The sequence below is a fragment of the Panthera onca genome, chromosome F1, assembly GCF_046562875.1.
Source record: "Panthera onca isolate mPanOnc1 chromosome F1, mPanOnc1 haplotype 2, whole genome shotgun sequence".
NCBI lineage: Eukaryota > Metazoa > Chordata > Mammalia > Carnivora > Felidae > Panthera > Panthera onca.
In genome coordinates, this window is record NC_138355.1 from 18,803,111 (window position 1) to 18,825,070 (window position 21,960).

The 21,960-nt window shown below is 36.4% G+C and overlaps 1 protein-coding gene across 5 annotated transcripts in view; it reads right to left on the reverse strand.

The window, feature by feature from the left end:
• Window positions 1-206: 206 nt before the first annotated feature.
• The window catches only part of RC3H1 (ring finger and CCCH-type domains 1), an 86,118-nt gene continuing 64,364 nt past the window's right edge, over window positions 207-21,960 (reverse strand). For 4 of the 5 annotated variants that reach the window (XM_078441089.2, XM_078441090.2, XM_078441091.2 and 1 more), the window contains 7 exons: window positions 16,538-16,690; window positions 13,928-14,141; window positions 13,366-13,456; window positions 12,733-12,865; window positions 10,209-10,379; window positions 9,193-9,308; window positions 207-7,813 (listed from right to left, as the gene is read on the reverse strand). In XM_078441089.2, coding sequence (XP_078297215.1) covers window positions 7,663-7,813; window positions 9,193-9,308; window positions 10,209-10,379; window positions 12,733-12,865; window positions 13,366-13,456; window positions 13,928-14,141; window positions 16,538-16,690 — 1,029 coding nt within the window. In that variant the 3' untranslated portion in view covers window positions 207-7,662. The remainder of the gene's footprint in view (window positions 7,814-9,192; window positions 9,309-10,208; window positions 10,380-12,732; window positions 12,866-13,365; window positions 13,457-13,927; window positions 14,142-16,537; window positions 16,691-21,960) is intronic. The other variant, XM_078441092.2, reaches the window with a different exon arrangement.

A 21,960-nucleotide genomic window follows, 5' to 3' on the forward strand; every position in this document is an offset into this window, starting at 1 on the left:
CTCCCCTGCTTGTGCTCTCTCTCAAAAATAATCATTAAGGTTGGACTAATTTCTGTGGTATCTCTACAAAATTGGCTACTGCACGTATGCGTTTACTTGTGCGTGTTACATAATTATTCTTCACGTTAAAAAAATATTTAAAAGGTGTGATAATCCCAAGGTTAGAAGAAAATGGCACAGACTCATTTACAAAAAAAGACTACACGTTTCTCCTCATTAATTTATCATTTAATATAAATGCTGACAGAAAGCAGATAAAGACCTTGTAGACATTTTCATGTATTTACAAACCAAAAGGTGAATCACCTCCTTCTACTTGTTAAAATAACCCTTTTATCTGCATCTCATGGGAGCTTTTAATACTACTCAGGAGCAACATGAGGCTGAGTCAGTTTCCAAGGTTATAAAGAAAGGAAACAGCGTTTTAACAAAATGTGGCATCTTTGATATAAACAACATGCACACAAATAATACAAAATTGAAAAAGATGGCCCTAATCCTCTTAAAAACCCAACAAATGAACATGTACTTGTTCAGACCCAGATTTCTGCTGCCCTAAACATCTTCCTACTACTCTTGATTTCCACCTCACTTGTTTTGAAGGCTCTTTAAAAACTGGAAATATAAACACATTAAAAAGAGAAGAAAATGGTCCATTTCAAACAGGGTTCTTTTTCCTATTCCAAAAGAACTTTCAAGAGATAAAGTCTTCAAATAAGATTTCACAGTTTGCTAGACGCTAAAGGATTATTCATAGCTTGTGAAATTCCAACCCATTTATCTTCACTTAAAAAAAAAGTTGAAAACATTTGGAAAAAGTTAAATTTCACAAACGTTACCAATTTAAAAATCAGCTGTCACTTTAAGACTCAATATTTTTATTTCTGAACAGGTAGGTGGAGGCGGGCAAGAAAAAACAGGGAGCTGAGGCAAGGAAAAAAACAGGAATGCAAGAGAACTTTTAAAAAATGGTATTTTGTCTAGCATTGATTTATACGGACAGGAGATATAAAGTCTCACTATCCAAAACTAAGTGATTTCATAGTCATTTATAACCTGACTCAAATCTCATGGGCTCCTTTATTAATCTAGATTATTCTTGTCTTGTTAAATATACCTCTGCAGGGCACAATCACATACAATCAATACGATTGGTAAATTACACAAGCTCTATCCCAAGCAAATATGCATCAATGTTACAAAGTTATTTTAAAAAAACCAAACAAACAAAAACAAAATAAAACAAAATAAAATCCACCCAAAAAGGTGATAATGACTGCAGAATGTCTCGGGGAGACTGGTATGAGCCTAAAGACCAAATTGACCATAGTTAGGGGAAAAGGGTAGCAGGGGTTACAAGGGAAAGAGAGCACACAAAAAGAGGAATCTCACAACTGGAAAATGCTTAAGTGGGTAAAAGATTTTGTTCATCATCTTAATTCACTTTTTCCATTGCTCTTGTTCCAAAAAGTCACATCATCATCAAGTAAGCAACGAAGCCCCTGGATCAGTGAATAAAATGGGAAAAAAAAAAAAAAAAAAAGAAGAAAAAAAAAAATCCCCCGCCACCCAAGTTCCTTTCATTTCCAGAAGGTGAGAAGAGGAAAAAGGATGAGGGGGTGGGAGTGTGTGTGGGAGGTCTGGAGGGGGTGATAAAGAAAATGCAGGCAACCACACACCTGGAAAATATAGCTCTCAGGACAGTGCCTTAGGTGAATAGAGGATGTAAAAATGATAAAGAAAAGCTTAAAATACCTTAAATTAGAGGAATATTTTACAGAGTTGTTTAGATATTATTGTAAGAATGGCAGCCAATCACTGAAGAGAGATTACACTAATAAATGGTGATTTAAAAAAAAACAGGCAAAAAACCCCCCAAACCAAAGACCAGCAACAAGCAGGCAACCAATTATCCAATAGTCTGTCCCATCCTTTCCTTGGCCCTTTTATGCAGTGGCTGGGGTGGGAGCAGGGCCTGCCTGACAGTTTCCAGTTATAAGATGACTCTGAGCATACAAGCTAAAGAGGATGCCAAAGACTTGTGAGCTCTGTCTGCCTAAGCGTTAAAGACAACAAAACAGAAACAACCAGAAACAGAGAGACCTCAATACGAGAAAATAAGTCACCTTATCTAGTATATAATAGACTAACTCCACAGGATTTTACTTTTCTACATACACATTTTTGGGCACAGTATTATATTGAGGTTTAACTTCTGTCTCTTGGGTTATTGTGTCTTATTTTCTTGTGAAAATAAAAGTTATTACTCTAGGGATGTTTTGTTCAGGAAACAAATTTAAAGGAAATTCAGTGTTTGGCTGAAAATTGGGAGGCTCTGAAAACAAGGATTCCAGTGGTGAGGTTAAGTCCTTTTACCACAATAGGATTTCAAAGGACTCTTTACCTACTTTGTTCAGTGCAGTATTGAAAATCCACCTATTGGGAACACATTTATTATTAAAAGGTGTAACTTCTTCCTGGTGGTGGCAGTGTCCTATTCTTTATTAACATTATAACTAGTATTACTTATCAAATTAGAATCTTTTATATATGAAAACATCTTTAGCAGTCAAAGCAATAAAATCTTAAAACCCAAATCTTAAGTTGGCATTTACTATAATAGTACCTTGCCAAAAACAGCTTTCTTTTTCAAATGGCTCAGAAAAGTTGAATTAAGAATTAAAAAATATATTAACTGCAATTCACCTATAACTCCCCATAAGTAATTTCAGCAGGAAAATTTCATAAAGCTGAGCTGAAGCAACAAATAAACAGAAAAGTCATAGTTGTCCAAGGCAGAACGGTATGAAGAAGGAACAGCAATACAAGTAAAGCGTTAACACCAGCAAATTGCTTATATGTGTCCACTCCCTAATGTCGGAAGGGAAATTTGCTTTAGTTTAGTTGCTAAAATTTTTAAGGACAGGCTGACTTTTCTGGGAACAGATCATCTTGCAACACTATAACCATGTATCACCAACTAAAAAATAAACACAATCAGGCTCTTTCAGGGTATAAATCTAAGTAAAGGCTGCAGTTAATTTCCAGGCAGATTATTAATTTCTCTTAAAACGTAACCAGGTCTTTCTTTTTAATAAAATATAGGTCATTACAGGTACTTTTTTACAGGTAGATTTTACATATGAAACCTTTACTCAATTCTTTAAAATGAGCAGAAAGAAAGTGGAAAAACGATGGTAAGATCCCTATCTATCACCACTTGGATTTAATAGCAATCAAATACTTTGTAGTGAAAAGAATCTGTTTTTCTCCAAATCTGAATATAATCTCACATGCAGTGACTATAGTTTATTTCTCACCAGTCACATGCTCATGAATTTTTTTACCCAGTCCCACAGCTTGACCATAGTGATACAGACTGTCCTTCAGACACAAGTGAAAAGCCAAAACACACAAGATGCTACAATGACAAGATAATCTCAAAAAACAGGGGGACTGCTTACAGACAATATTGTAAAAGATGACATTCACTGGTTTAGAGAAACTGATGAATTTTCATTACTTTTACATTTTATAAGGCCAGCTACCTTTAACAGTTAACTTAGATAAATCTACTTAACAGTACAATCAACTCACAAATACTAAAAGGTTTCACAATCAAAATGGCTATATCCCCCCAAACCAAAACAGAGTAAAGCACAAGTCTTTGGCTCTCCTTTAAAGAAAACAGCAGGTTACCATTCTTAACCAGACCTTTGTTTGCCTACCAGTAGGGCAAATACCACATTTGTGCATCACTGAGTAATAACACCATTAGAAAAGGCAACTTCACAGAAGTTATTGGCTAAGCGAATTCATTTGAATGCTCTGTTTTGAGGCAGCAAACTGTCACTGTTGCAGATTGGGGAGGGCAGTGGGTAAGTCAAGGGGGAATTTGCAAGATAGAAAAGGGCCAGGGAAAAAAAAAACAACCCTTGAGCTCCAACCCTAAAGACCTATGGAAAGTCTGATGGAGTTACATATTCATGGTAGCAAATGAGAATCATATCAATTCTATGTCTTTTAGGCAAAAGAATAAATACAAGGGAAAGACCAGGAGAAGGGAAGGGAAATAAGATGAGAGAAGGGAATCAGCCACATTAATGCCATACCAAATAATTTTGTATACATTCTGAGTAGGTGAATATTTGTAGCTGGCATTAGAAATAGTGTCTTATGTGAATACTATTACTAGAAACCTATGCTATAATTAACTGTTCTTTTGATTACAAAAGTAACAAAGAATGGATCTTTGGTCACTTCAGCTTCTGTAAATTACCCAAGACAGGGCGGCTATTGGACTTATCTTGTGACAATATCTATAAGTAAGGCAAAATAACTACATATAAGTTAGGAAACTGCATGTAGATATCTTATTCTTAGTTCTACGCTTTTCCAGAGATACCTTGAAAAAAAATAAGTCAAAGTACTTTTATATTCCTAGCTATGATAAGATCCTGGTTTAAAAAAAATTAAGATCCTAGTTTTGTAATCTAAACAAGAGTGAACACAATGCTTATTATACTCCTACCTTAACCTTTTCAGAATTACTCATGTTCGTCTGAGATGTCAGAGTCTTGCTTCTGAATTCAGTGAAAAGCAAATAAAAGTCATTTCCAGAAGAAATTTATATGTTAATAAGTAGAAAGCCTAAAAACTGCATTTCCTATCTGACTCATTTAATCTCTTTACTCTCTCTAAAGGCAGACATTTTAAAATAAGCCAAAAAAAAAAAATCAGTGCCTTTCGCAGGTTTTGACAAAAAAGCAGTTAAAGAGTCCAGCAGTTTTGCCCAAATAGGCCACATACCCTTACGGGCTCATCATTATCACAAAGTGTTTCACAGAGAAAAGGAAAAGAAAAAAAAATCTAAACTTTGGAGGTTTTATTTAATTCCTAAAACTGTTTGTGAACACCAGGAAAGTTTTAAGAATTTCCATGAGATAAAGCAGAATGACCAATTTAAAACAGGTAAGTCATAGGCACAATGGGGCAGGGGATCATTCTTCTGCCTTTCTACCCAACCAGATTTCCTCCAGAGTGTGCGGGGCCCTTCCTGAGGTGCAGCTAGAATTAAGGCTACAATTTAAGGGATCTGCCCTGACCCCCAAAGCCCCCCCCCCACCCCCAATGAAATTACCTTAAAAAGTGAAAGAGATGATTTTGAGTCAACTGAAAACAGTGGCTTTTCAGGTTTTATTCAGAGCAGGAATACTATTATAAGTTAATGCCTATTCCTGCCTAGCTTACAAAATCAAAATGGTGAAAGCAACGAGTATATCTGAAGGATATAAAAACAAGAACAGAAGTTGGGTTATAAAATGTTTCAATGGATACCCAAAATGGACTTTTACTTTTATTCTGAACCTCAACAAAATCAATACTCATAAATTCCCTTCCAGTGCCAGACTCACTGAGTTCCAAATAAACCAACTGCTTCTAAAACTTAGGAATTATCTAACATGTCCAAAGGAGAAATACAACCTGCCCAAATCTGCCTACAGAAGGTTGGAGGCCAAGAATGTTGCCTTTTATGGTTATACAAAGAAATGAAAAATCTTGGGACTCTGTCAGACACACACAGTTTCTCTCCTTCTCCCAAAAAATAAGCACTTATGTGTAAGAGGGTTTTAAGCAAAAGAGAAAACAAACAAAAAAGCAAAAAAAGCAAGTGTATTTTTTTTTAAAGGAAACTATGGATATCAACTGCAGAAATGCCTCATCTTCATTCAGTGCTTCTACCTCCCAATCAGTCATTTTATCGCAACAGCTGCGCTCATGCGAAAAAATCCTTAAAACATACCCAATATATATACAGATATAGCTATGTATATATGTATATATATATATAATATATATAAATTTTTATTTAAATAAAAAAGAAAGCTCGAATCCCAAGCCAATATGTGTATATCAAATCCTTGACCAGCCAGGTCTGTAGGGCATAATCAAATTCAATGTGAAATAGTATATAAACACGGTGCCTTGACTGGGCAAATTAAATAATTGCTACTCAAAAGAGTGTTCTGTTTGGACTCTCCTACTGGTAGGCAATGGCAGGACTGTATTTCCCTCCCCCCCCTCCCCCATTTGTTTCAGTTAACAGTATGATGGACACAGAGCTTACACTGAGGTTGTTATGACCTCAGCAGGAGTTAAGGGTTAAGAAAATAAGAAACAAGAAAAATACAAACTCTTGCTTTTACCCAACCAAAGCAATGCAGTAACTTATTACATAACCAGTGCTTTCTGTTTTAGTAGTAGAATCCAGAAGGGAATTTTTAAAAATCAGGCAAACAGAGGGAGGGGGAGGGTGACTGTATCAAATAATCCCCACAAAACATGTTTTATAGGGTTTTAGTTCAGTATAGACACATGGCATCAGAATATGTGCAGCAGAACTAAATAATTTCATAAAGAATCTCATCACTATTGTAAAGTCAGGTCTCTGAAAACTGACTTTTAGGTACTTATTACCTATTGGTGCTAAGGATACTGAACAGCAACAGCTAGTCAATTCATAAACCATCCTTAAGATCCTGGCAGTCTGTCCTTGCCAAATCTATTTGAAAGCCAGGGACTTTTATTTTATTTTACACTTTTGGGTTTTGACAGTAAAACAAAACAAAAACATCCACTGAAATAATGTGACTGTTCATTTTCGGTTCAAGTGTTGTGGTTTTAAAACATGCTTGATTTTCCTATTATTATTGTTTTTAACACTCTAGGATTTTAGCAGAAGTTTAAAATTTGAAAAAGCACAGGTCCGAATTTCTAACCAGCAGCTCCATACAGGTAATATACCAATCATGTATCTCCCAGGACTAATAAATTACAGTTCATTCTTAAATCAATCTCCATTTAAATCTAATCATTCTAAAACACTGGCCTGGCTTTCTGATTAAGAGAATGCAAGGATCCATTATGTGGAAAAGGACTTCAAAAATTAATTGGTAATTATCTCTCTGGAAAGTTGAAATAGACAACAAAACCCTCCTGAACAACAAAAAGTTTTAGTGCCATATGGAAAAACACACATCAAGCTAGTAACCAGAAAGGGAAAGAAAATTATGACTTTCAAGTAATGGCTCTTTGAAAAGTTGGTTTGCTGCACATTTTCTAATAAGTAGTCTACTACTGTCTCTTTGTTTCTCAAGCACCACAGAATTCTCAGACAGGCCGGTGCTTTCTGTGTGTTTTAATTTATGGGGTTGTCAAAGCTGGAAAGGATTGGGGTCAGGAATTATACACTGGGTATGTAATAATACCAAAATACAAGAAAAACCTACTTCATTAAGATCATACAATTAATCAAACAGAGTGTATATATAATATCTTCTTTTTTTTTAAGCCCTGGATCCAAGGCGTCCAAAGTTATTAAAATAAAGTTCATTCACAGAACAAAAACAAATTTAATCTGAATTGCTTGCAGATACTGCTAATTTTCTTTTTCTTTTTCTTTTTTTTTAAATTAAAAAATGCATTAATGTGAACTATGTGCAGGGTTTGTTTTTAGTAGTGGTGTTTGTGCACATTGCCTCCGGTACTTTTCCTGGATTTCTCTGACCACTCTCAGAGAAAATGTTTAGAAGTTATCTGTTCTCCCTACCCTACCCCACAAATTGATCAGGAGCAGAAGATAAAAGCAGGATTCTTCATCATTTAGGGAGCAGAACTGGGAGTAACTCCCGATCTCTGGGAGTCATTGTTGTCACCTCCTCCCTCAGGGTCCTCTGATAGGTTCAGAGAGCTGGTCTTGTTTGACAGGAGGCTGATATTCTCTTGTGTCAAAGCTGATCCATTTGGTACATCACTGTTAACATTAAAAAAAAAAAAAAAGTTAGAATTTTAAGGAGAGAGACAAAAATGATTAGTAGAATAAAATCAACAGGGCCTTTCCTTTTTTAAAAATTTTTTTAATGTTTATTTATTTTTGAGAGAGAGAGGGACAGAGCGCGAGCAGGGGAGGGGCAGAGAGAGAGGGAGACACAGAATCCGAAGCAGGCTCCAGGCTCTGAGCTGTCAGCACAGAGCCTGACGTGGGGCTCAAACACACGAACTGCGAGATCATGACCTGAGCTGAAGTCAGAAGCTTAACTAAGACTGAACCACCCAGGTGCCCCAATAGGGCCTTTCTTTTAATAGTATGGAAAAATATGCAACTATCTTTTAAACTTTTAATTTACAGCTCCGTATCATGCTTTAGTACAGGGGCTGACAAACTAAGGCTAGCCACCTGCCTGTTCCTCTAAAGTACAGTTTTACTGAAACCCAACCCGCCCATTTGTTCACGTGTGGTCTGTGGCTGCTTTCACACTATAATGGCAGAGCTGAGAGTTTCCACATATACTATAAGACTCAAAATTTTAAATATTTACTATCTGGACTTTAAGAAAAAGTACTGACTCCTGCTTCAGCAGGCTTACTAGTATAAGAAATTATTTTGAACCCACGGCAATGCATGGACTTAAATAGCTAAAACCAAAGCTTGAAAGCAACAGGGATTAGAAATGATTATTATATTCTCACCAGGAAGACAACTCAGGACTATGCAGCAAATGCCCCCAAAATACCCGAAGGAGGGGCGCCTGGGGGTCTCAGTCGGTTCAGCCTTCTCACTCTTGGTTTTGGTTCAGGTCATGATCTCACAGTTCATGGTTTCAAGCCCCGCGTTGGGCTCTGTGCTGACAGCATGGAGCCTGCTTGAGATTCTCTCTCTCTCTCTCTCTCTCTCTCTCTCTCTCTCTCTCTCTCTCTCTCTCTCTCTCTGCCTCTCCCCCATGCTGGTTCTCTCTCTCTCTCAAAATAAATAAACATTAAAAAGGGAGGGAGGGACAGGGTGGAAGGTAGATTTGAAAGAAGCTAAATATCCACATGCTTTAAAAGGACCGGAAAGGTATACACCAAAATGTGAATGTTGGTTTTAAGTAAATTAAAATACAGGAGAAAGAAGGAAATGGGAACAGAAAAATTCATTTGTTAGGTATTAACAGAAAATTCAATTTTGGATCTGTTCTAAAATAAGTTTTAAAACTCATAAAAATAAGTAAAAATAAGTTTTATAACTAAACTTCTACAAAAATATTCTTTTCTCAATGTATACAGAATAATGACATTTTAAAATCATATTTATGAGAGCACTTCTGTCAGGACTGAATAATATAAGACTACGGAAAATGTCCCTTTCTTTACCTGAATGTCAATGTAAGGTCCTCAGCTGGAACCTTACTTTGTGGTTCTGGTTGTCCATTTTCTGCTTGCTTACTTGTATTCAATTTGCTTTTCATGTCCAGAGAACACTGGTTCTCCTTGGAAAAAGAAGGAAGTAAATTTAATTACCATATATTTTATAATGCCAATGAAAGAAGACCAAATATAGATAATATAAACTGATGATCCATAAATCATATTCAGTCTTTATAAAATGACCAAAGGAACAGGCAGCCTGAGAGACATACATAACAACAGAGTACATCTACTCACTAAAAAAGCTAGAAAACAAGGGGGAAAATGCCTGAAATGAGAAAACCTGATGCCTTAGAAAAGATAAGCCAAAATATAATAACTACCTATAATATATTTATTGAAAGCAGAAAAATAAAACACCTATTCATCTGCTTAGAAGGAATGTGAAAACTATGCAACAAAAGTCAATTACCCATGCAACCTGGGGGGACGGATCGACAATTTACTAAAATCAGTATTGGTGTGCTAGGAAGCAAACCCCAAACACATCCATGGATAGAACTCCTCAAGAAGAAATGTGTAGACTGTATTTCATTCGTAACAAAAAACAGGTCTGCAATAACTAAAGGGCTATAAAAACTGAATGTTTTTTTGCGGATACATATTTTTATAACATAATGGTATTGCAAAATCATCAACACCAACCCCTCGGCTTCCCTAGTCAATATGTTTAACAGTAATTTAATAACCTCCAATTAACTACCTGTTTTCCCTGAAAGTTTTTTCATAATGCAGAATCCTAAGACAAAGAATATACTCAAACCAAAAGGGAATGAGAGGAATGAATAAAACCAGGAGGCATCCCATCTTCCTAAGACTTATTCAGAGTATTAATCCTTCACTGGAGTGCCCTAGGGTGATGCGCCTAGAGGCTTGAGTTCTGGGACAGCACTACACAGACGCTCTCTGGTCACACCCCCGCCCCTCCAGCCGGCACCACCCTTTCCCACCGTAACACTCACCATACTCAGTTCCCGGGTTCTCTTCCCGATTTCCCTTTCCACCTGGTGCAGTTCCAAGCTCAACTGCTCACTTGAAATCATTCCAGGCCATTTTGGAGGTGGTGGTGGTGGCTGGGACTGGCCTGCCAGGGTGCTCACCTCCCTCTGCAACACCAGCCTGTTACTAACAGCCTAGTGCATAAAGCCAAGCACATACACAACTCAACACATTTCACACCATGCACAGAATGACCAGGCCCAATTCCAGAACATCGCCTCAAATACCTTTTCACTAAGATATTTGCAATAAAAATGATGCAATGGTAAGGCACTATCTCTTTGAGTACCATCTGAATTTAAAATGAAAAAATAGGGGACTTAAACTTAGTAAAGAATATTTGAAAGAGAAGTCAAGTATAAATGTACATCTTTCCCCCTTTTTTAAATGGAATATTCTGAAGTAAATCCTGCAATTTATTTCCGTGAAACCTCAGTAATGGCAAGGATTTTTAACCATAATGAGTTAAACATGTGGCAAGCTTCCAAATGCTGCCGATACTCTTTTGAAACAGAAAATTGGTCTACAAATTTCAATTAAGACAAAAAGCCATAAATTATCAGGATAAGGAATAACACTTTACAGAGTTAATGGTCTGAATCTTTAAAAAAGTTAATCAACTAAAGATGATAAACATAAACACAGCATTCTCTTTTTTTACAATAGGAATTAGCAAGAAGTTCTGGACCAATGTAAAGAAAACAATGGCAAATGAAGACAGAAAATGAGTATTACACAGTTAAAAACAATTCTAAACCTTATTGCTTATATAAGAGCACAAGCCAGACATGTGTTCCAAAAAAAAAAAAAAAAAAATCTCCTGTTGGTCTTGGTAATAAGAGAGTCTAAGATAGAATTAGTTAAAAATTTATTTCCCCCTAAAATTTTTTTTTAAATTTCTAAGGAGATGCCTTACTTATTAAAGATCTTGGTAGAAACAAAAGACTAATAGTCTAACAGTTATTTTTCTCTCCAGATGGGGAAAATGTATTTATCAGAATAGTCTTCAGAATATATATAGTCTTCAGTTTACTAAATTCAAAGATTATGCTCTCATGCAAAGGGTAATATTAACAAAACCTAGTCTTCTTTATATGGCACTTAAAAGGATTTTTAAAATTCTTTATTTTCAGCAATTTTTTTCTCTAAGTGTCAAGCAGCATGGCAGAAAGAATACTGGATATGAAGACTTGGGTTCATATTTCAACCTCTGTGAAACTCGTATCTTTCAACCAGAAGAGGGGGGACTGTACCACTTGCCCTAACCGACCTATCAAGAGATACTGTAAGGGTCAAGTAGGATATACGTCAACTTATAAACTGAAAAAACTCTATTAATGAAAGATACAATTGTTATACAGAGGCTATGCTTGAGTCCAAGTTCTAAGCTTCTACTTTTTTTTTTTAAGTTTATTTATTTTGAGAGAGAGAAAGAGAATGAGAGTGCAAGTGGGGGATGGGTAGAGACAGAGAATCCCAAATAGGCTTCACACCGTCAGTACAGAACCCAACACGGGGCTGGAACCCACGAACCATGAGATCATGACCTAAGTTGAAACCAAGAGCTGGACACGTAACTGTCTGACCAACCAGGCGCCCCACTAAGCTTCTACTTTTTAAATATTTGTAAATAAATGCTGAGGATTAAAGGAAATCAGAAATTTTTTTTTAAATTAAGAAATATGAGAAATTAAAAACAAATGTTGGGGCACCTGGGTGGCTCAGATGGTTAAGAATCTGACTCTGGATTTCAGCTCAGATCATGATATCACAGTTCATAGGATCAAGCTCCGCATTGGGGTCTGTCTGTGCTGACAGCTCAGGGCCTGCTTGGGATTCTCTTTCTCCCTTTCTCTCTACCTGCCCCTCCCTGGTTGAACATGCATGTGCCCATGTGCCCTCTCTCTCTCTCAAAATAAGCATTTAAAAAAATAAATTAGGGGTGCCTGGGTGGCTCAGTCGGTTGAGTGTCCGACGTCGGTTCAGGTCATGATCTCGTGGTTCGTGAGTTCGAGCCGTGAATCAGGCTCTGTGCTGACAGCTTGGAGTCTGGAGCCTGCTTCCGATCTGTGTCTCCTTCTTGCTCTCCCCTCCCCTGCTCACGCTCTGTGTCTCTCTCAAAAGTTAAATGAACATCTAAAATAATTTTTTTAATAAATCAAAAAATAATAAAAACAAATGTAAAGCTAAAGGCATTTGTTGATAAAAACTGTATACCTTAAATGTGCCATCAGGGAACATAAGTTCCTGTTGGGAAGTTTTAGATGGCCTGTTTTCTATTCTCATGGAATAGAAATTCTAAATTTCCCACCATCCCACACTGAAGTCTTAAGTATTTAAATTCTTTGAAGAATGGACACCTATACTAACTCTTTAAGAAAGAGACCTTAAGTTTTTATGTTCAGAGTACCTCAAAAGTTCTTTCTTTTAAAACCTCTTTGAGAACCCTTCAAAAACTGGAATGAAAAAATATCTGTGGTCTGGTACCTCTAAGCCACGTAGCTGGGTCTGCTGACTAATTTGATGGTTTAGTTGCTGCAATTCTAGTCGTAGCTGTTCCCGCTCAGCAGATGGAAGGGGTTTTCCATGACTGGCTACTTCTGACATGGACATTCTGTCCCTTGTATGGGAAAAGAAAGGGTGGAATAAATTTTAAATTTTATTAAAAATATATATATTATTGAACTAATGTAACATTTTGTGTCAACTATATTTCAATTGAAAAAAAAATTAAAAGAGAGAAAACAAACAAACAAGCCCCCTAGGTTTGGTCTACTACTGTTCTGACATAAAAATCTGTTACTTCACTATGAAAAATATAAAAATTATTGACAGGGCGCCTGGGTGGCTCAGTCGGTTGAATGTCCGATTTTGGTTCAGGTCATCATCTTGCAGCTCGTGAGTTTGAGCCCCGCATCAGGCTCTGTGCTGTCAGCACAGAGCATGCTTTGGATCCTCTCTCTCTGCTCCTCCCCTGGTCATGCTCTCTCTCAAAAATGAGCATTTAAAAATAAATAAATGAGTAAGTAAGTAAATAAATAAAAATTACTGACAAGTAAAACAAATAAGAAAAGCTGAATAATTTTAAAGGTTTGTAGAAGCAAAAAGAATGACTCATACCTCTCACTGAAGTGTCCCTGAGAAGGTATGTTTTGATGAGGTGAATATGGAGAACCTCCCCAGCCACTGTGGGTTCCATATGGACTATAATCTACAAGAGAATAATGTAGTGCGGTATGATGCAATTCAGAGGTTTGATTCTTTTAAGGCAGCCATAATCTAGAAGGCATAGGCATTTTGTGTACACGGCTCTCTGGAAAGATGTCTACCAATGTGACAAGAGGATACTGATGGTTTTTTTCCCCCACTGAACGATATCAGTGCTTGTAACTGTTTCAATGTTTAAAAATGAAAATTTATTATTTTAATAATAGCAATGAAGCTAATAAAACAACAACAACGGCAATCTTCACATACCAGACCTGCTCATCTGTACCCTTAGAATTCTCTAGTTATAATTACTTTCTGCAGGGATAATTCCATGGAAAAGTTTAAAAGACTAGTGTCTTGGAAGATTACGGACAGCACTGATCCTAGGGATCAGTGCTGAAAGTAGGGAGTCGGGATGGTGCTGAAAGTCATGAATATGAAGCCCCTAAATCAGTTTACCTATGATTCTTACCTGAGATGTTCATCGGTTTTGTGGGAGCTCCCTGAGGTGCCATAGCCTGCATTGGACCAGCACCCTGATATATTGTTTTGGAGGTTCGAGAGATGGCACCAAACCGAGAAACGGTTGGTCGGTCTCCGAAAGGGATAAGGTCATCATCACTGGTTTCTGCTGCTCTTCTTTGAAGATCCAGTCGCTGGTCTCTCATTCCTTTACTCTCCACGTTCTGATAAAAAGTAAAATGAGAAATCCACCCCACACTTAGATCTCTAACATTACTTCTTCCAGATATGTGATCAGGTTAAAAAAAAAAAAGTATAACTTTCTTACTTGTAGGACTAAAGTACTTTGCTTGTCATAGTAAACACTGCTTTTTAAACCTTTGCTCACTCCCCACAATAAGAAATATATTTTACATCATGACTCAGTACATATACATATTCTAATATATAGATATAATTTTATGACAAATATTTGCTTCTTACTATATGTAATGTACTCTCACATTTATAGTTATTCGAACTCATTTCTTTAAAAAAAAAAGGCCCATGACGACCCAATTTCAAAACTCAATAGTTAGAAAACCACCACTTAAAAATTTAAGTGTCAACAACAGATGTTTCAAAGGGATTCCAGTTAGAAAGAAGGAATTACCAAGATAAACTGAAACGGAAATTCAACTGCTAGATCTTTGCTACTCAAACTACAGTTCGAGGACCAACAGTAGCAGCAGCAGCAACACATGGGAACTCATTAGAAATGCAGAGTCTCAGATCCCACTCCAGTATTACTGATTTAGGACCTGCACTTTAATTGGCTCTAATTAGACTCCAAGGTAATTTATACACACTTGAAAAACACTGTCTTTTACCATTTAGGAGATTTTCAATCACATCTAGGTTAGGCTGACAAACATTTTTATTCTTTAGTGATTTAAGGAAATGAGTTTTATTTTGCTAATTTTTATTACTTTAATATAATAACTATTTCTGAAAGCCAGGTACAAAGCAAGGGTTCCCGTCTATCTCCACCTCATCTCACTCTTGTTCTTAGAGAGGATGTTTTCTTTTTTATCTTTTTTTTTTTAATGTTTGTTTATTTTTGAGAGAGAGAGAGAGAGAGAGAGAGAGAGAGAGAGAGAGTGTGAGCAGGGGAGGAGCAGAGATAGACAGAATCTGAAGCAGGTTCCAGGCTGTCATCACAGAGCCTGACGCGGGGCTTGAACCCGCCAGCCATGAGATCATGACCTGAGCCAAAGTTGGATGCTCAAGCGACTGAGCCACCCAGGCGCCCCTAGAGAGGATGTTTTCTAAATAATGTTTCCTTAATCCCACCACAGAAAAATAAAAAGATTCAAAATTTCTGTCCCACCCCCACCCAATGCCTTTCTTTCTCTCTTTTTTGGCTGGCATCTAATCATATTTATGCTATGTATATCATTTCATTCATTTATGATATTAACATCCAAGTCTTACTTTTCTATTACTAAGAATTGGTCTCTTAACCAGTTGGACAAGTATTTGTCTATGAAAACCTGTATAATATCCTAGGCAACTTCTGTTAGGTTAATTAGGGGCACATGGCTTAAGAGTATTAGCCCAGACATACCTTTCAACATAGCAATACCACTTCTAAGCATAACTAATGTATGTACACAAGGAAATACACAAAAATGTTCATTGTAACACTTAACAGTACGGTAAAGATCAAAATTAGCCTAAATGTCCATCAACAGGAAAAGGAACAAATAATGATTTCTATATATATTTACTGTATGATACCAGTTACCAGACAATGGTATTTGATAAAAAGTTAAAATGAATGAACTTGACCTATAAATTTGGATACATCTCAAAAACAAAAATTGAGTTAAAACGCAAGCTGACATATATATTAATATAAGGTCTGTAAACATACAAAACTGTTTAGGAATAGTATGAAAGTATCCATGAAATGAGTAACTTTCAAATCAGGATAAAGGTTACCTCCAGGGAAGAAGGAAGGAAGTAAAAGGAGATTAGGCAGGTATATTCAGGAAGATCTCACTATTTCTATAAAGTTTTATTTCTTTAAAAAATAAAGAAGCAATTCAGATAGTTATGTATGTTAAGCTTGGGCATTAGACATACTGTTGTTACGTTATTTTTTATTAAAAATTAAAATAGAAGTATAACACATTTCAATATACCACAGTCCACTCGAAGCTTATTAGCTGCAATTCTGACTCAAATACTATTGTTCACTAGATTCAACTTTGTTGTTTAAACTTCAGAGTTTTAAGAGAGTTATAATTTATTTAGACAAGAAATCCAAGATCCTGATTAATTATGCAAGATAATTTAATTTTGTTTCTGAACAGTTGTTGGGTTCATTGTTGGCTGCACAGAAATATACTAGAATGCTCTCCTTTGTCTATCCAGATGTGCAATAGATTAATTTTTATACCTGAAAAAACAAACATAAAACCCCTATAGTTTAAAACTAATTCAATCACATTAATATAGAATATGGCCTTGCAATTCTTAAGTAAAGCTCAAATTATTTGTGTCTACACTATTAACTACACAGACATATTTGGTGTATCCTGATTTGCATTAACTACAGCTTAGTTACCACACATACCATCATTTCCACACTCCCCGCTGCCACAACATCTTTGGGTTTTGCATCTTTGGTGCCAATGTAGGAGCCGATGGTATCACATGACCAGGGAGAATACTGGCTATAATCATTTCCTTTGTATTTCCCAGCTACTTTCAAGTCTTCGTCCAGAAACTACAGATGGAAAAAAATACACACATAGGAAATAAGTCTTTATAAGTAACAACACAGAGAAAGCAGGAATTTCCTAGAACACCATGCTAGAGCAACACAGTGATGGGTTATTTGATTTGTGTCAGAGCAGAAGATTTTTATAGACTCTGAAAAATATAAAATAGGTGGAGAAAGATGTTTAGTTTTTACTCTTTGTTAGCAGAGGGTCAAAAACAAGTATCTCAATATCCTTTAAGGAATCAAGCCAGGACTGGAGGAGGTTTGCTTATCCTCTTCTTCATCGGATGGAAATCAACATTTAAGCTAATACATACCCGGCCCTAGTTTTGCCAGACACTCCTCAATGTTTCTTTCAGTAACATTCCAGATAATCAAGAACATGAAAAACTACTTGAAACATAACTGAGAAGGCACTGTGTAGTGCATGATGATACAGTAACTTTTACAGAAATCTCTTTAACAGCACTAATTCATGTATTTTCAAAAATGTGTAGTTACTTTGGAGAGAAAGTAGGGGACAGAGGATCTGAAGCCGGCTCTGAGCTGACAGCAGAGAGCCTACGTAGGGCTGGAACCCATGAACCACGAGATCATGACTTAAGCTGGAGTCAGACGCTTAACTGACTGAGCCACCCAGGTGCCCCTAATTCGCATTTTAAATAAATTCTGGGAGCGCCTGGGTGGCTCAGTCAGTTACGTGTCTGACTTTTGGTCTTGGCTCTGATCATGATTTCGCAGTTTGTGGGTTCAAGCCCCGCATCAGGCTCTGCGCTGACAGTGGGGAGCCTGCTCAGGACTCGTTCTCTAACCCCCTCCCCATCTCCCCTGCTCGTGCTTGCTCTCTCTCAAAATAAATAAACTTAAAAAAAAAATTTTAAATAATAAATTCTGGTCCTTAGGCTGATTCTGCGAAGTGAAAAGGATAAGATACTAGATTTTCTCAACATGAGTTCTGAAATTATATAATAAAAGAATAGCTATTCTAAGTCTAATGTGATTTACTAAAATCACAACATTCACATTTACGTTTTACAAAGTGCCTTTACATGTACTATCTCCAATATTCCTCAAGTCCGTGAGAACATAGATGACTAGAACTATACTGTTGGGGCGCCTGGGTGGCTCAGTTGATTGAGCTTCTGACTTTGGCTCAGGTCATGATCTCACGGTTTGTGAGTTCAAGCCCTGCGTCGGGCTCTGTGCTGACAGCTCAGAGCCTGGAGCCTGCTTTACAGTCTGTGTCTTCCTCTCTCTCTGACCCTCCCCTGTTCATGCTCTGTCTCTCTCTGTCTCAAAAATAAATAAACATTAAAAACAATTTTTAGGACTTTAATACTGCTTTCGTGTTATCATAAATATATATACAGTGATATACTGAGAATACAGGGGCTCTTGGTATATGTAAGTGGCTTTATGCCTCCCCCTATCTAAAATAAAGATCTCTTCTCTGAGTCATCATTATTGGTTTTCTGTACTGACAGAGGGTCTTGCTGTTTATAAATATTATTCATTTTCAATGATAACTCCTGTTTCTATTGTCTATAAACTTTTTGTGCTACCTATATTTAAAACAATTTTTTTGGCTTCTCTGTCTCCTTTAGTTCTCCTCCAAATGCAAACTTCACATAGCTAGCTTTTTAAAAAAAATTTGCTTTATTATTTTTTTGAGGTAGAGCACGCACATGCATGCAAGCAGGGGAAAGGGGCAGAAGGAGAGAGAAGAGAATCTTTTTTTAAATTTATTTATTTATTTTCTTTTATTTTTTTTTATTTACATCCAAGTCAGTTAGCATATAGGGCAACAATGATTTCAGGAGTAGATTCCTTAATGCCCCTTACCCATTTAGCCCATCCCCCTCCCACAACCCTCTCTAATTACCCTCTGTTTGTTCTCCATATTTAAGAGTCTCTTATGTTTTGTCCCCCTCCCTGTTTTTATATTATTTTTGCTTCCCTTCCTTGTGTTCATCTGTTCTGTGTCTTAAATTCCTCATATGAGTGAGGTCATATGATGTTTGTCTTTCTCTGACTAATTTTGCTTAGCATAATACCCTCTAGTTCTATCCACGTAGCTGCAAATGGCAAAATTTCATTCTTTTTGATTGCCGAATAATACTCCATTGTGTGTGTGTGTGTGTGTGTGTGTGTGTGTGTGTGTGTGTGTGTACACGTACACACACACACACACACACACACACACACACCACATCTGAGAGAGAGAAGACAATCTTAAGCAGGCTCCACATTCAGCACAAAGCCCAACGAGGAACTTGATCCCACAACCCTGGGATCATGACCTGAGCTGAAATCAAGAGTTAGGTGCTCAACCCACTGAGGCACCAATACAATAGCTTGTTTTCATATCTTGATATGACCTACTAAGAAGAGCTTACCCCCGCCCCACCCTAATGTATTATACAGCTGTTAAAAAGAATGAGATAAGTTTATATCTGACAAAGAAAGACATCCAGGATAATTGGTTAAGTAAAAGGAAAAAAAAAACAGTAAGATGCAAACAAAACCTCAGAATATAGTACTAAATGATCCTATTAAAAAACAATACATTAGTTCGTGCACATAAAAGCTGAAATATATTTACAAAGTTGAAACATATAATAAATTTACAGTGATACAGACTATGGGACTTTGGAGAAATTTCTCTATGTTATGTATTTTTATAATGTACTAATTTAGTACAATTATATGTAGTTTATAATCAAACAAATAATATAAGAATATAATCAGATAACAGTAACTAAAATAATTCTAGATAAAGTTCCTTAATAGTGAGGATCCTAATTTTTATTAGAAATAAAAAAAAGTTATTATTTATTAAATGCTGGATGTGTGCCAGAGGCCTTATGTCTTACTTAAATCTTTCCCACATCACTATGAAGTAGGCTTTATTATGTTTGGTTTATAAATGGAGAAACCGGAGCTTCAGAGTTTAGGGAGGCTAAGTAATTTACAAAAGATCTCATGGAGTGACACAGCTTAACTTCAAAAATAAATTATCTTTGATTCCAAAACTAGCTTACTTTTTGCAGTGTCATATTGCTGATAAAATAGTATGGCCTAACTAGGTTCTAGGAGGACTCTAAAATACAATGTTTGAAAAAATGTAATGTTGGGGCACCTGGCTGGCTCAGTGGTTGACCATCCGAATTTTTTTTTTGGTTTACTTATTTTTGAGAGAGAGAGAGAGAGACAGAGAGAGAGAGAGAGACAGAGTGTGAGTGGGGAAGGGGCAGAGAGGGAGACACAAAATCCAAAGCAGGTTCCAGGTTCTCAGGTGTCAGAACAGAGCCTGACGTGTGGCTTGAACCCACCAACTGTGCAAGATCATGACCTGAGCCGAAATTGGACACTGACCCGCTGAGCCACCCAGGCACCCCATGTCCGACTCTTGATTTTGGCTCATGGAGCCTGCTTAAGATTCTTTCACTCTCCCTCTGCCCCTCTCCCCCACTCATGCTCTCTCTATGTTTATACTTACAAATGAAGTTAGATTATTAATAGAAGATGTTATGATTTTACTAATTAACCTACTTTATTATGGAAAATTCATCTAAAGTGTTTAGATAGGAAAGTTGGGTAACTAAACAACTGTTATTTAGTAGACCACGTTCACAGACCCAAAAGATTACTGCTTACTATATGCAATGTGATGCACTTCACTTTTCAGTTTTCATTGTTATTATTCATAATCTGTCAGACAGTAAACCTGTTTAGAATCATAATTCTATACATAAAGGATGTAAGACATTTTCCTTACATAATATCAACTGCAACCCTGCTGAGAAAACCTATTTGACTTAAAAAAAAAAACAAAACAACACTTACACACACTGTTGAGGCAGTGAATACGATCAATCAATAAACCAAAATAAATAAATGAGATCAACAAAGCAAAAGCTGGCTTTTTGGAAAAAAAAAAAGAAAAAGAAAAATTTGATAAATCCCTAGGAAGACTGACCAAGAAAAAAAATTACCACCGATATTGTAAGTGGAAAATGAACACCACCAAAGACCATGTAGATATTAAAAAGATCATAAGACAACATTCATTCATAATTAACAATCACCAGTGTCCTACAGAAACACAAAGATAATCCCCAAGATTATGCTTTGGAGCCCTGTAGTACATTAACCAGTTTATTCTAGCAACTTTCAGGGTTTTTTTCCTGCCTTTCACATTACTGTATTAACCTTTCTTTTTCTCTTGATCAATTTCACCATCCTATTTTCCTCATTACTGAGTTAAATAAATCCTTGGTGCATCTTACTTATTAAAAGTCTAACACCAAGAATAGAGAGGAATTTCATTAATTTGATAAAGATTATCTACCAAAAAACCTACAGCAAACATAATAATGGTAAATTATTAAAAGCTCTATTTACTCAACAACTAGAGATAAGACTACTTGTTGTCATTCCTTTTATTCAACCAACATTATAGTGGAAGATCTAGCTAGCACAAGGTTAAGAAAAAGAAGAGACCTAAGAATTGAGAAGGAGAAAGTCAAACGGTCATTATTCACAGAGGATTTGATTGTGTGTATGGAAAATCCAAAAGAGTCCACTAATATATGCTAGAATCAACATGGAAAGTCGGCAACACTGCTGAATACAAGGGTCAATACAGAAAAATCTATTTAATTTCTCTGTATTAGTAACAAAATGAAATTTCAAGAAGAATTCCATTAGTTTAAAAAAATCTCAGTTATCGGGGTGCCTGGGTGGCTCAGTTGGTTAAGTGTCTGACTTCGGCTCAGGTCATGATCTCACAGCTCGTGAGTTCGAGCCCCGCATCGGGCACTGTGCAGACAGCTCAGAGCCTGGAGCCTGCTTCGGATTCTGTTGTCTCCCTCTCTCTTTGCCCCTCCCCTGCTCACATTCTGTCTCTCTCTCTCAAAAAATAAACATTAAAAAAATATATATATCAGTTATCTAGGAATAAGTTTAATTAAAGATGTGCAAGACACTGAAAACTACGATTTATGACATTTCTGAAAGAGATTAAAGATCCAAGTAAGCGGTGGATATATAATGTTCTTGCAGACTCAATATTCGAAAGATGTCACTTCTCCCTAAACCAATCTAAAACAACAATGTCCAATGGAAATAAAATGAGACCCCCATATATTAACGTAAAAATTTTCTAGCAGTCACACGAAAAAAAGAAACAGGTAAAATTACTTTTGCTAATATATTCTATTTAATCTAATACATCCAAAGTATTATCATTTTAACATGCAATTAAGAAATAT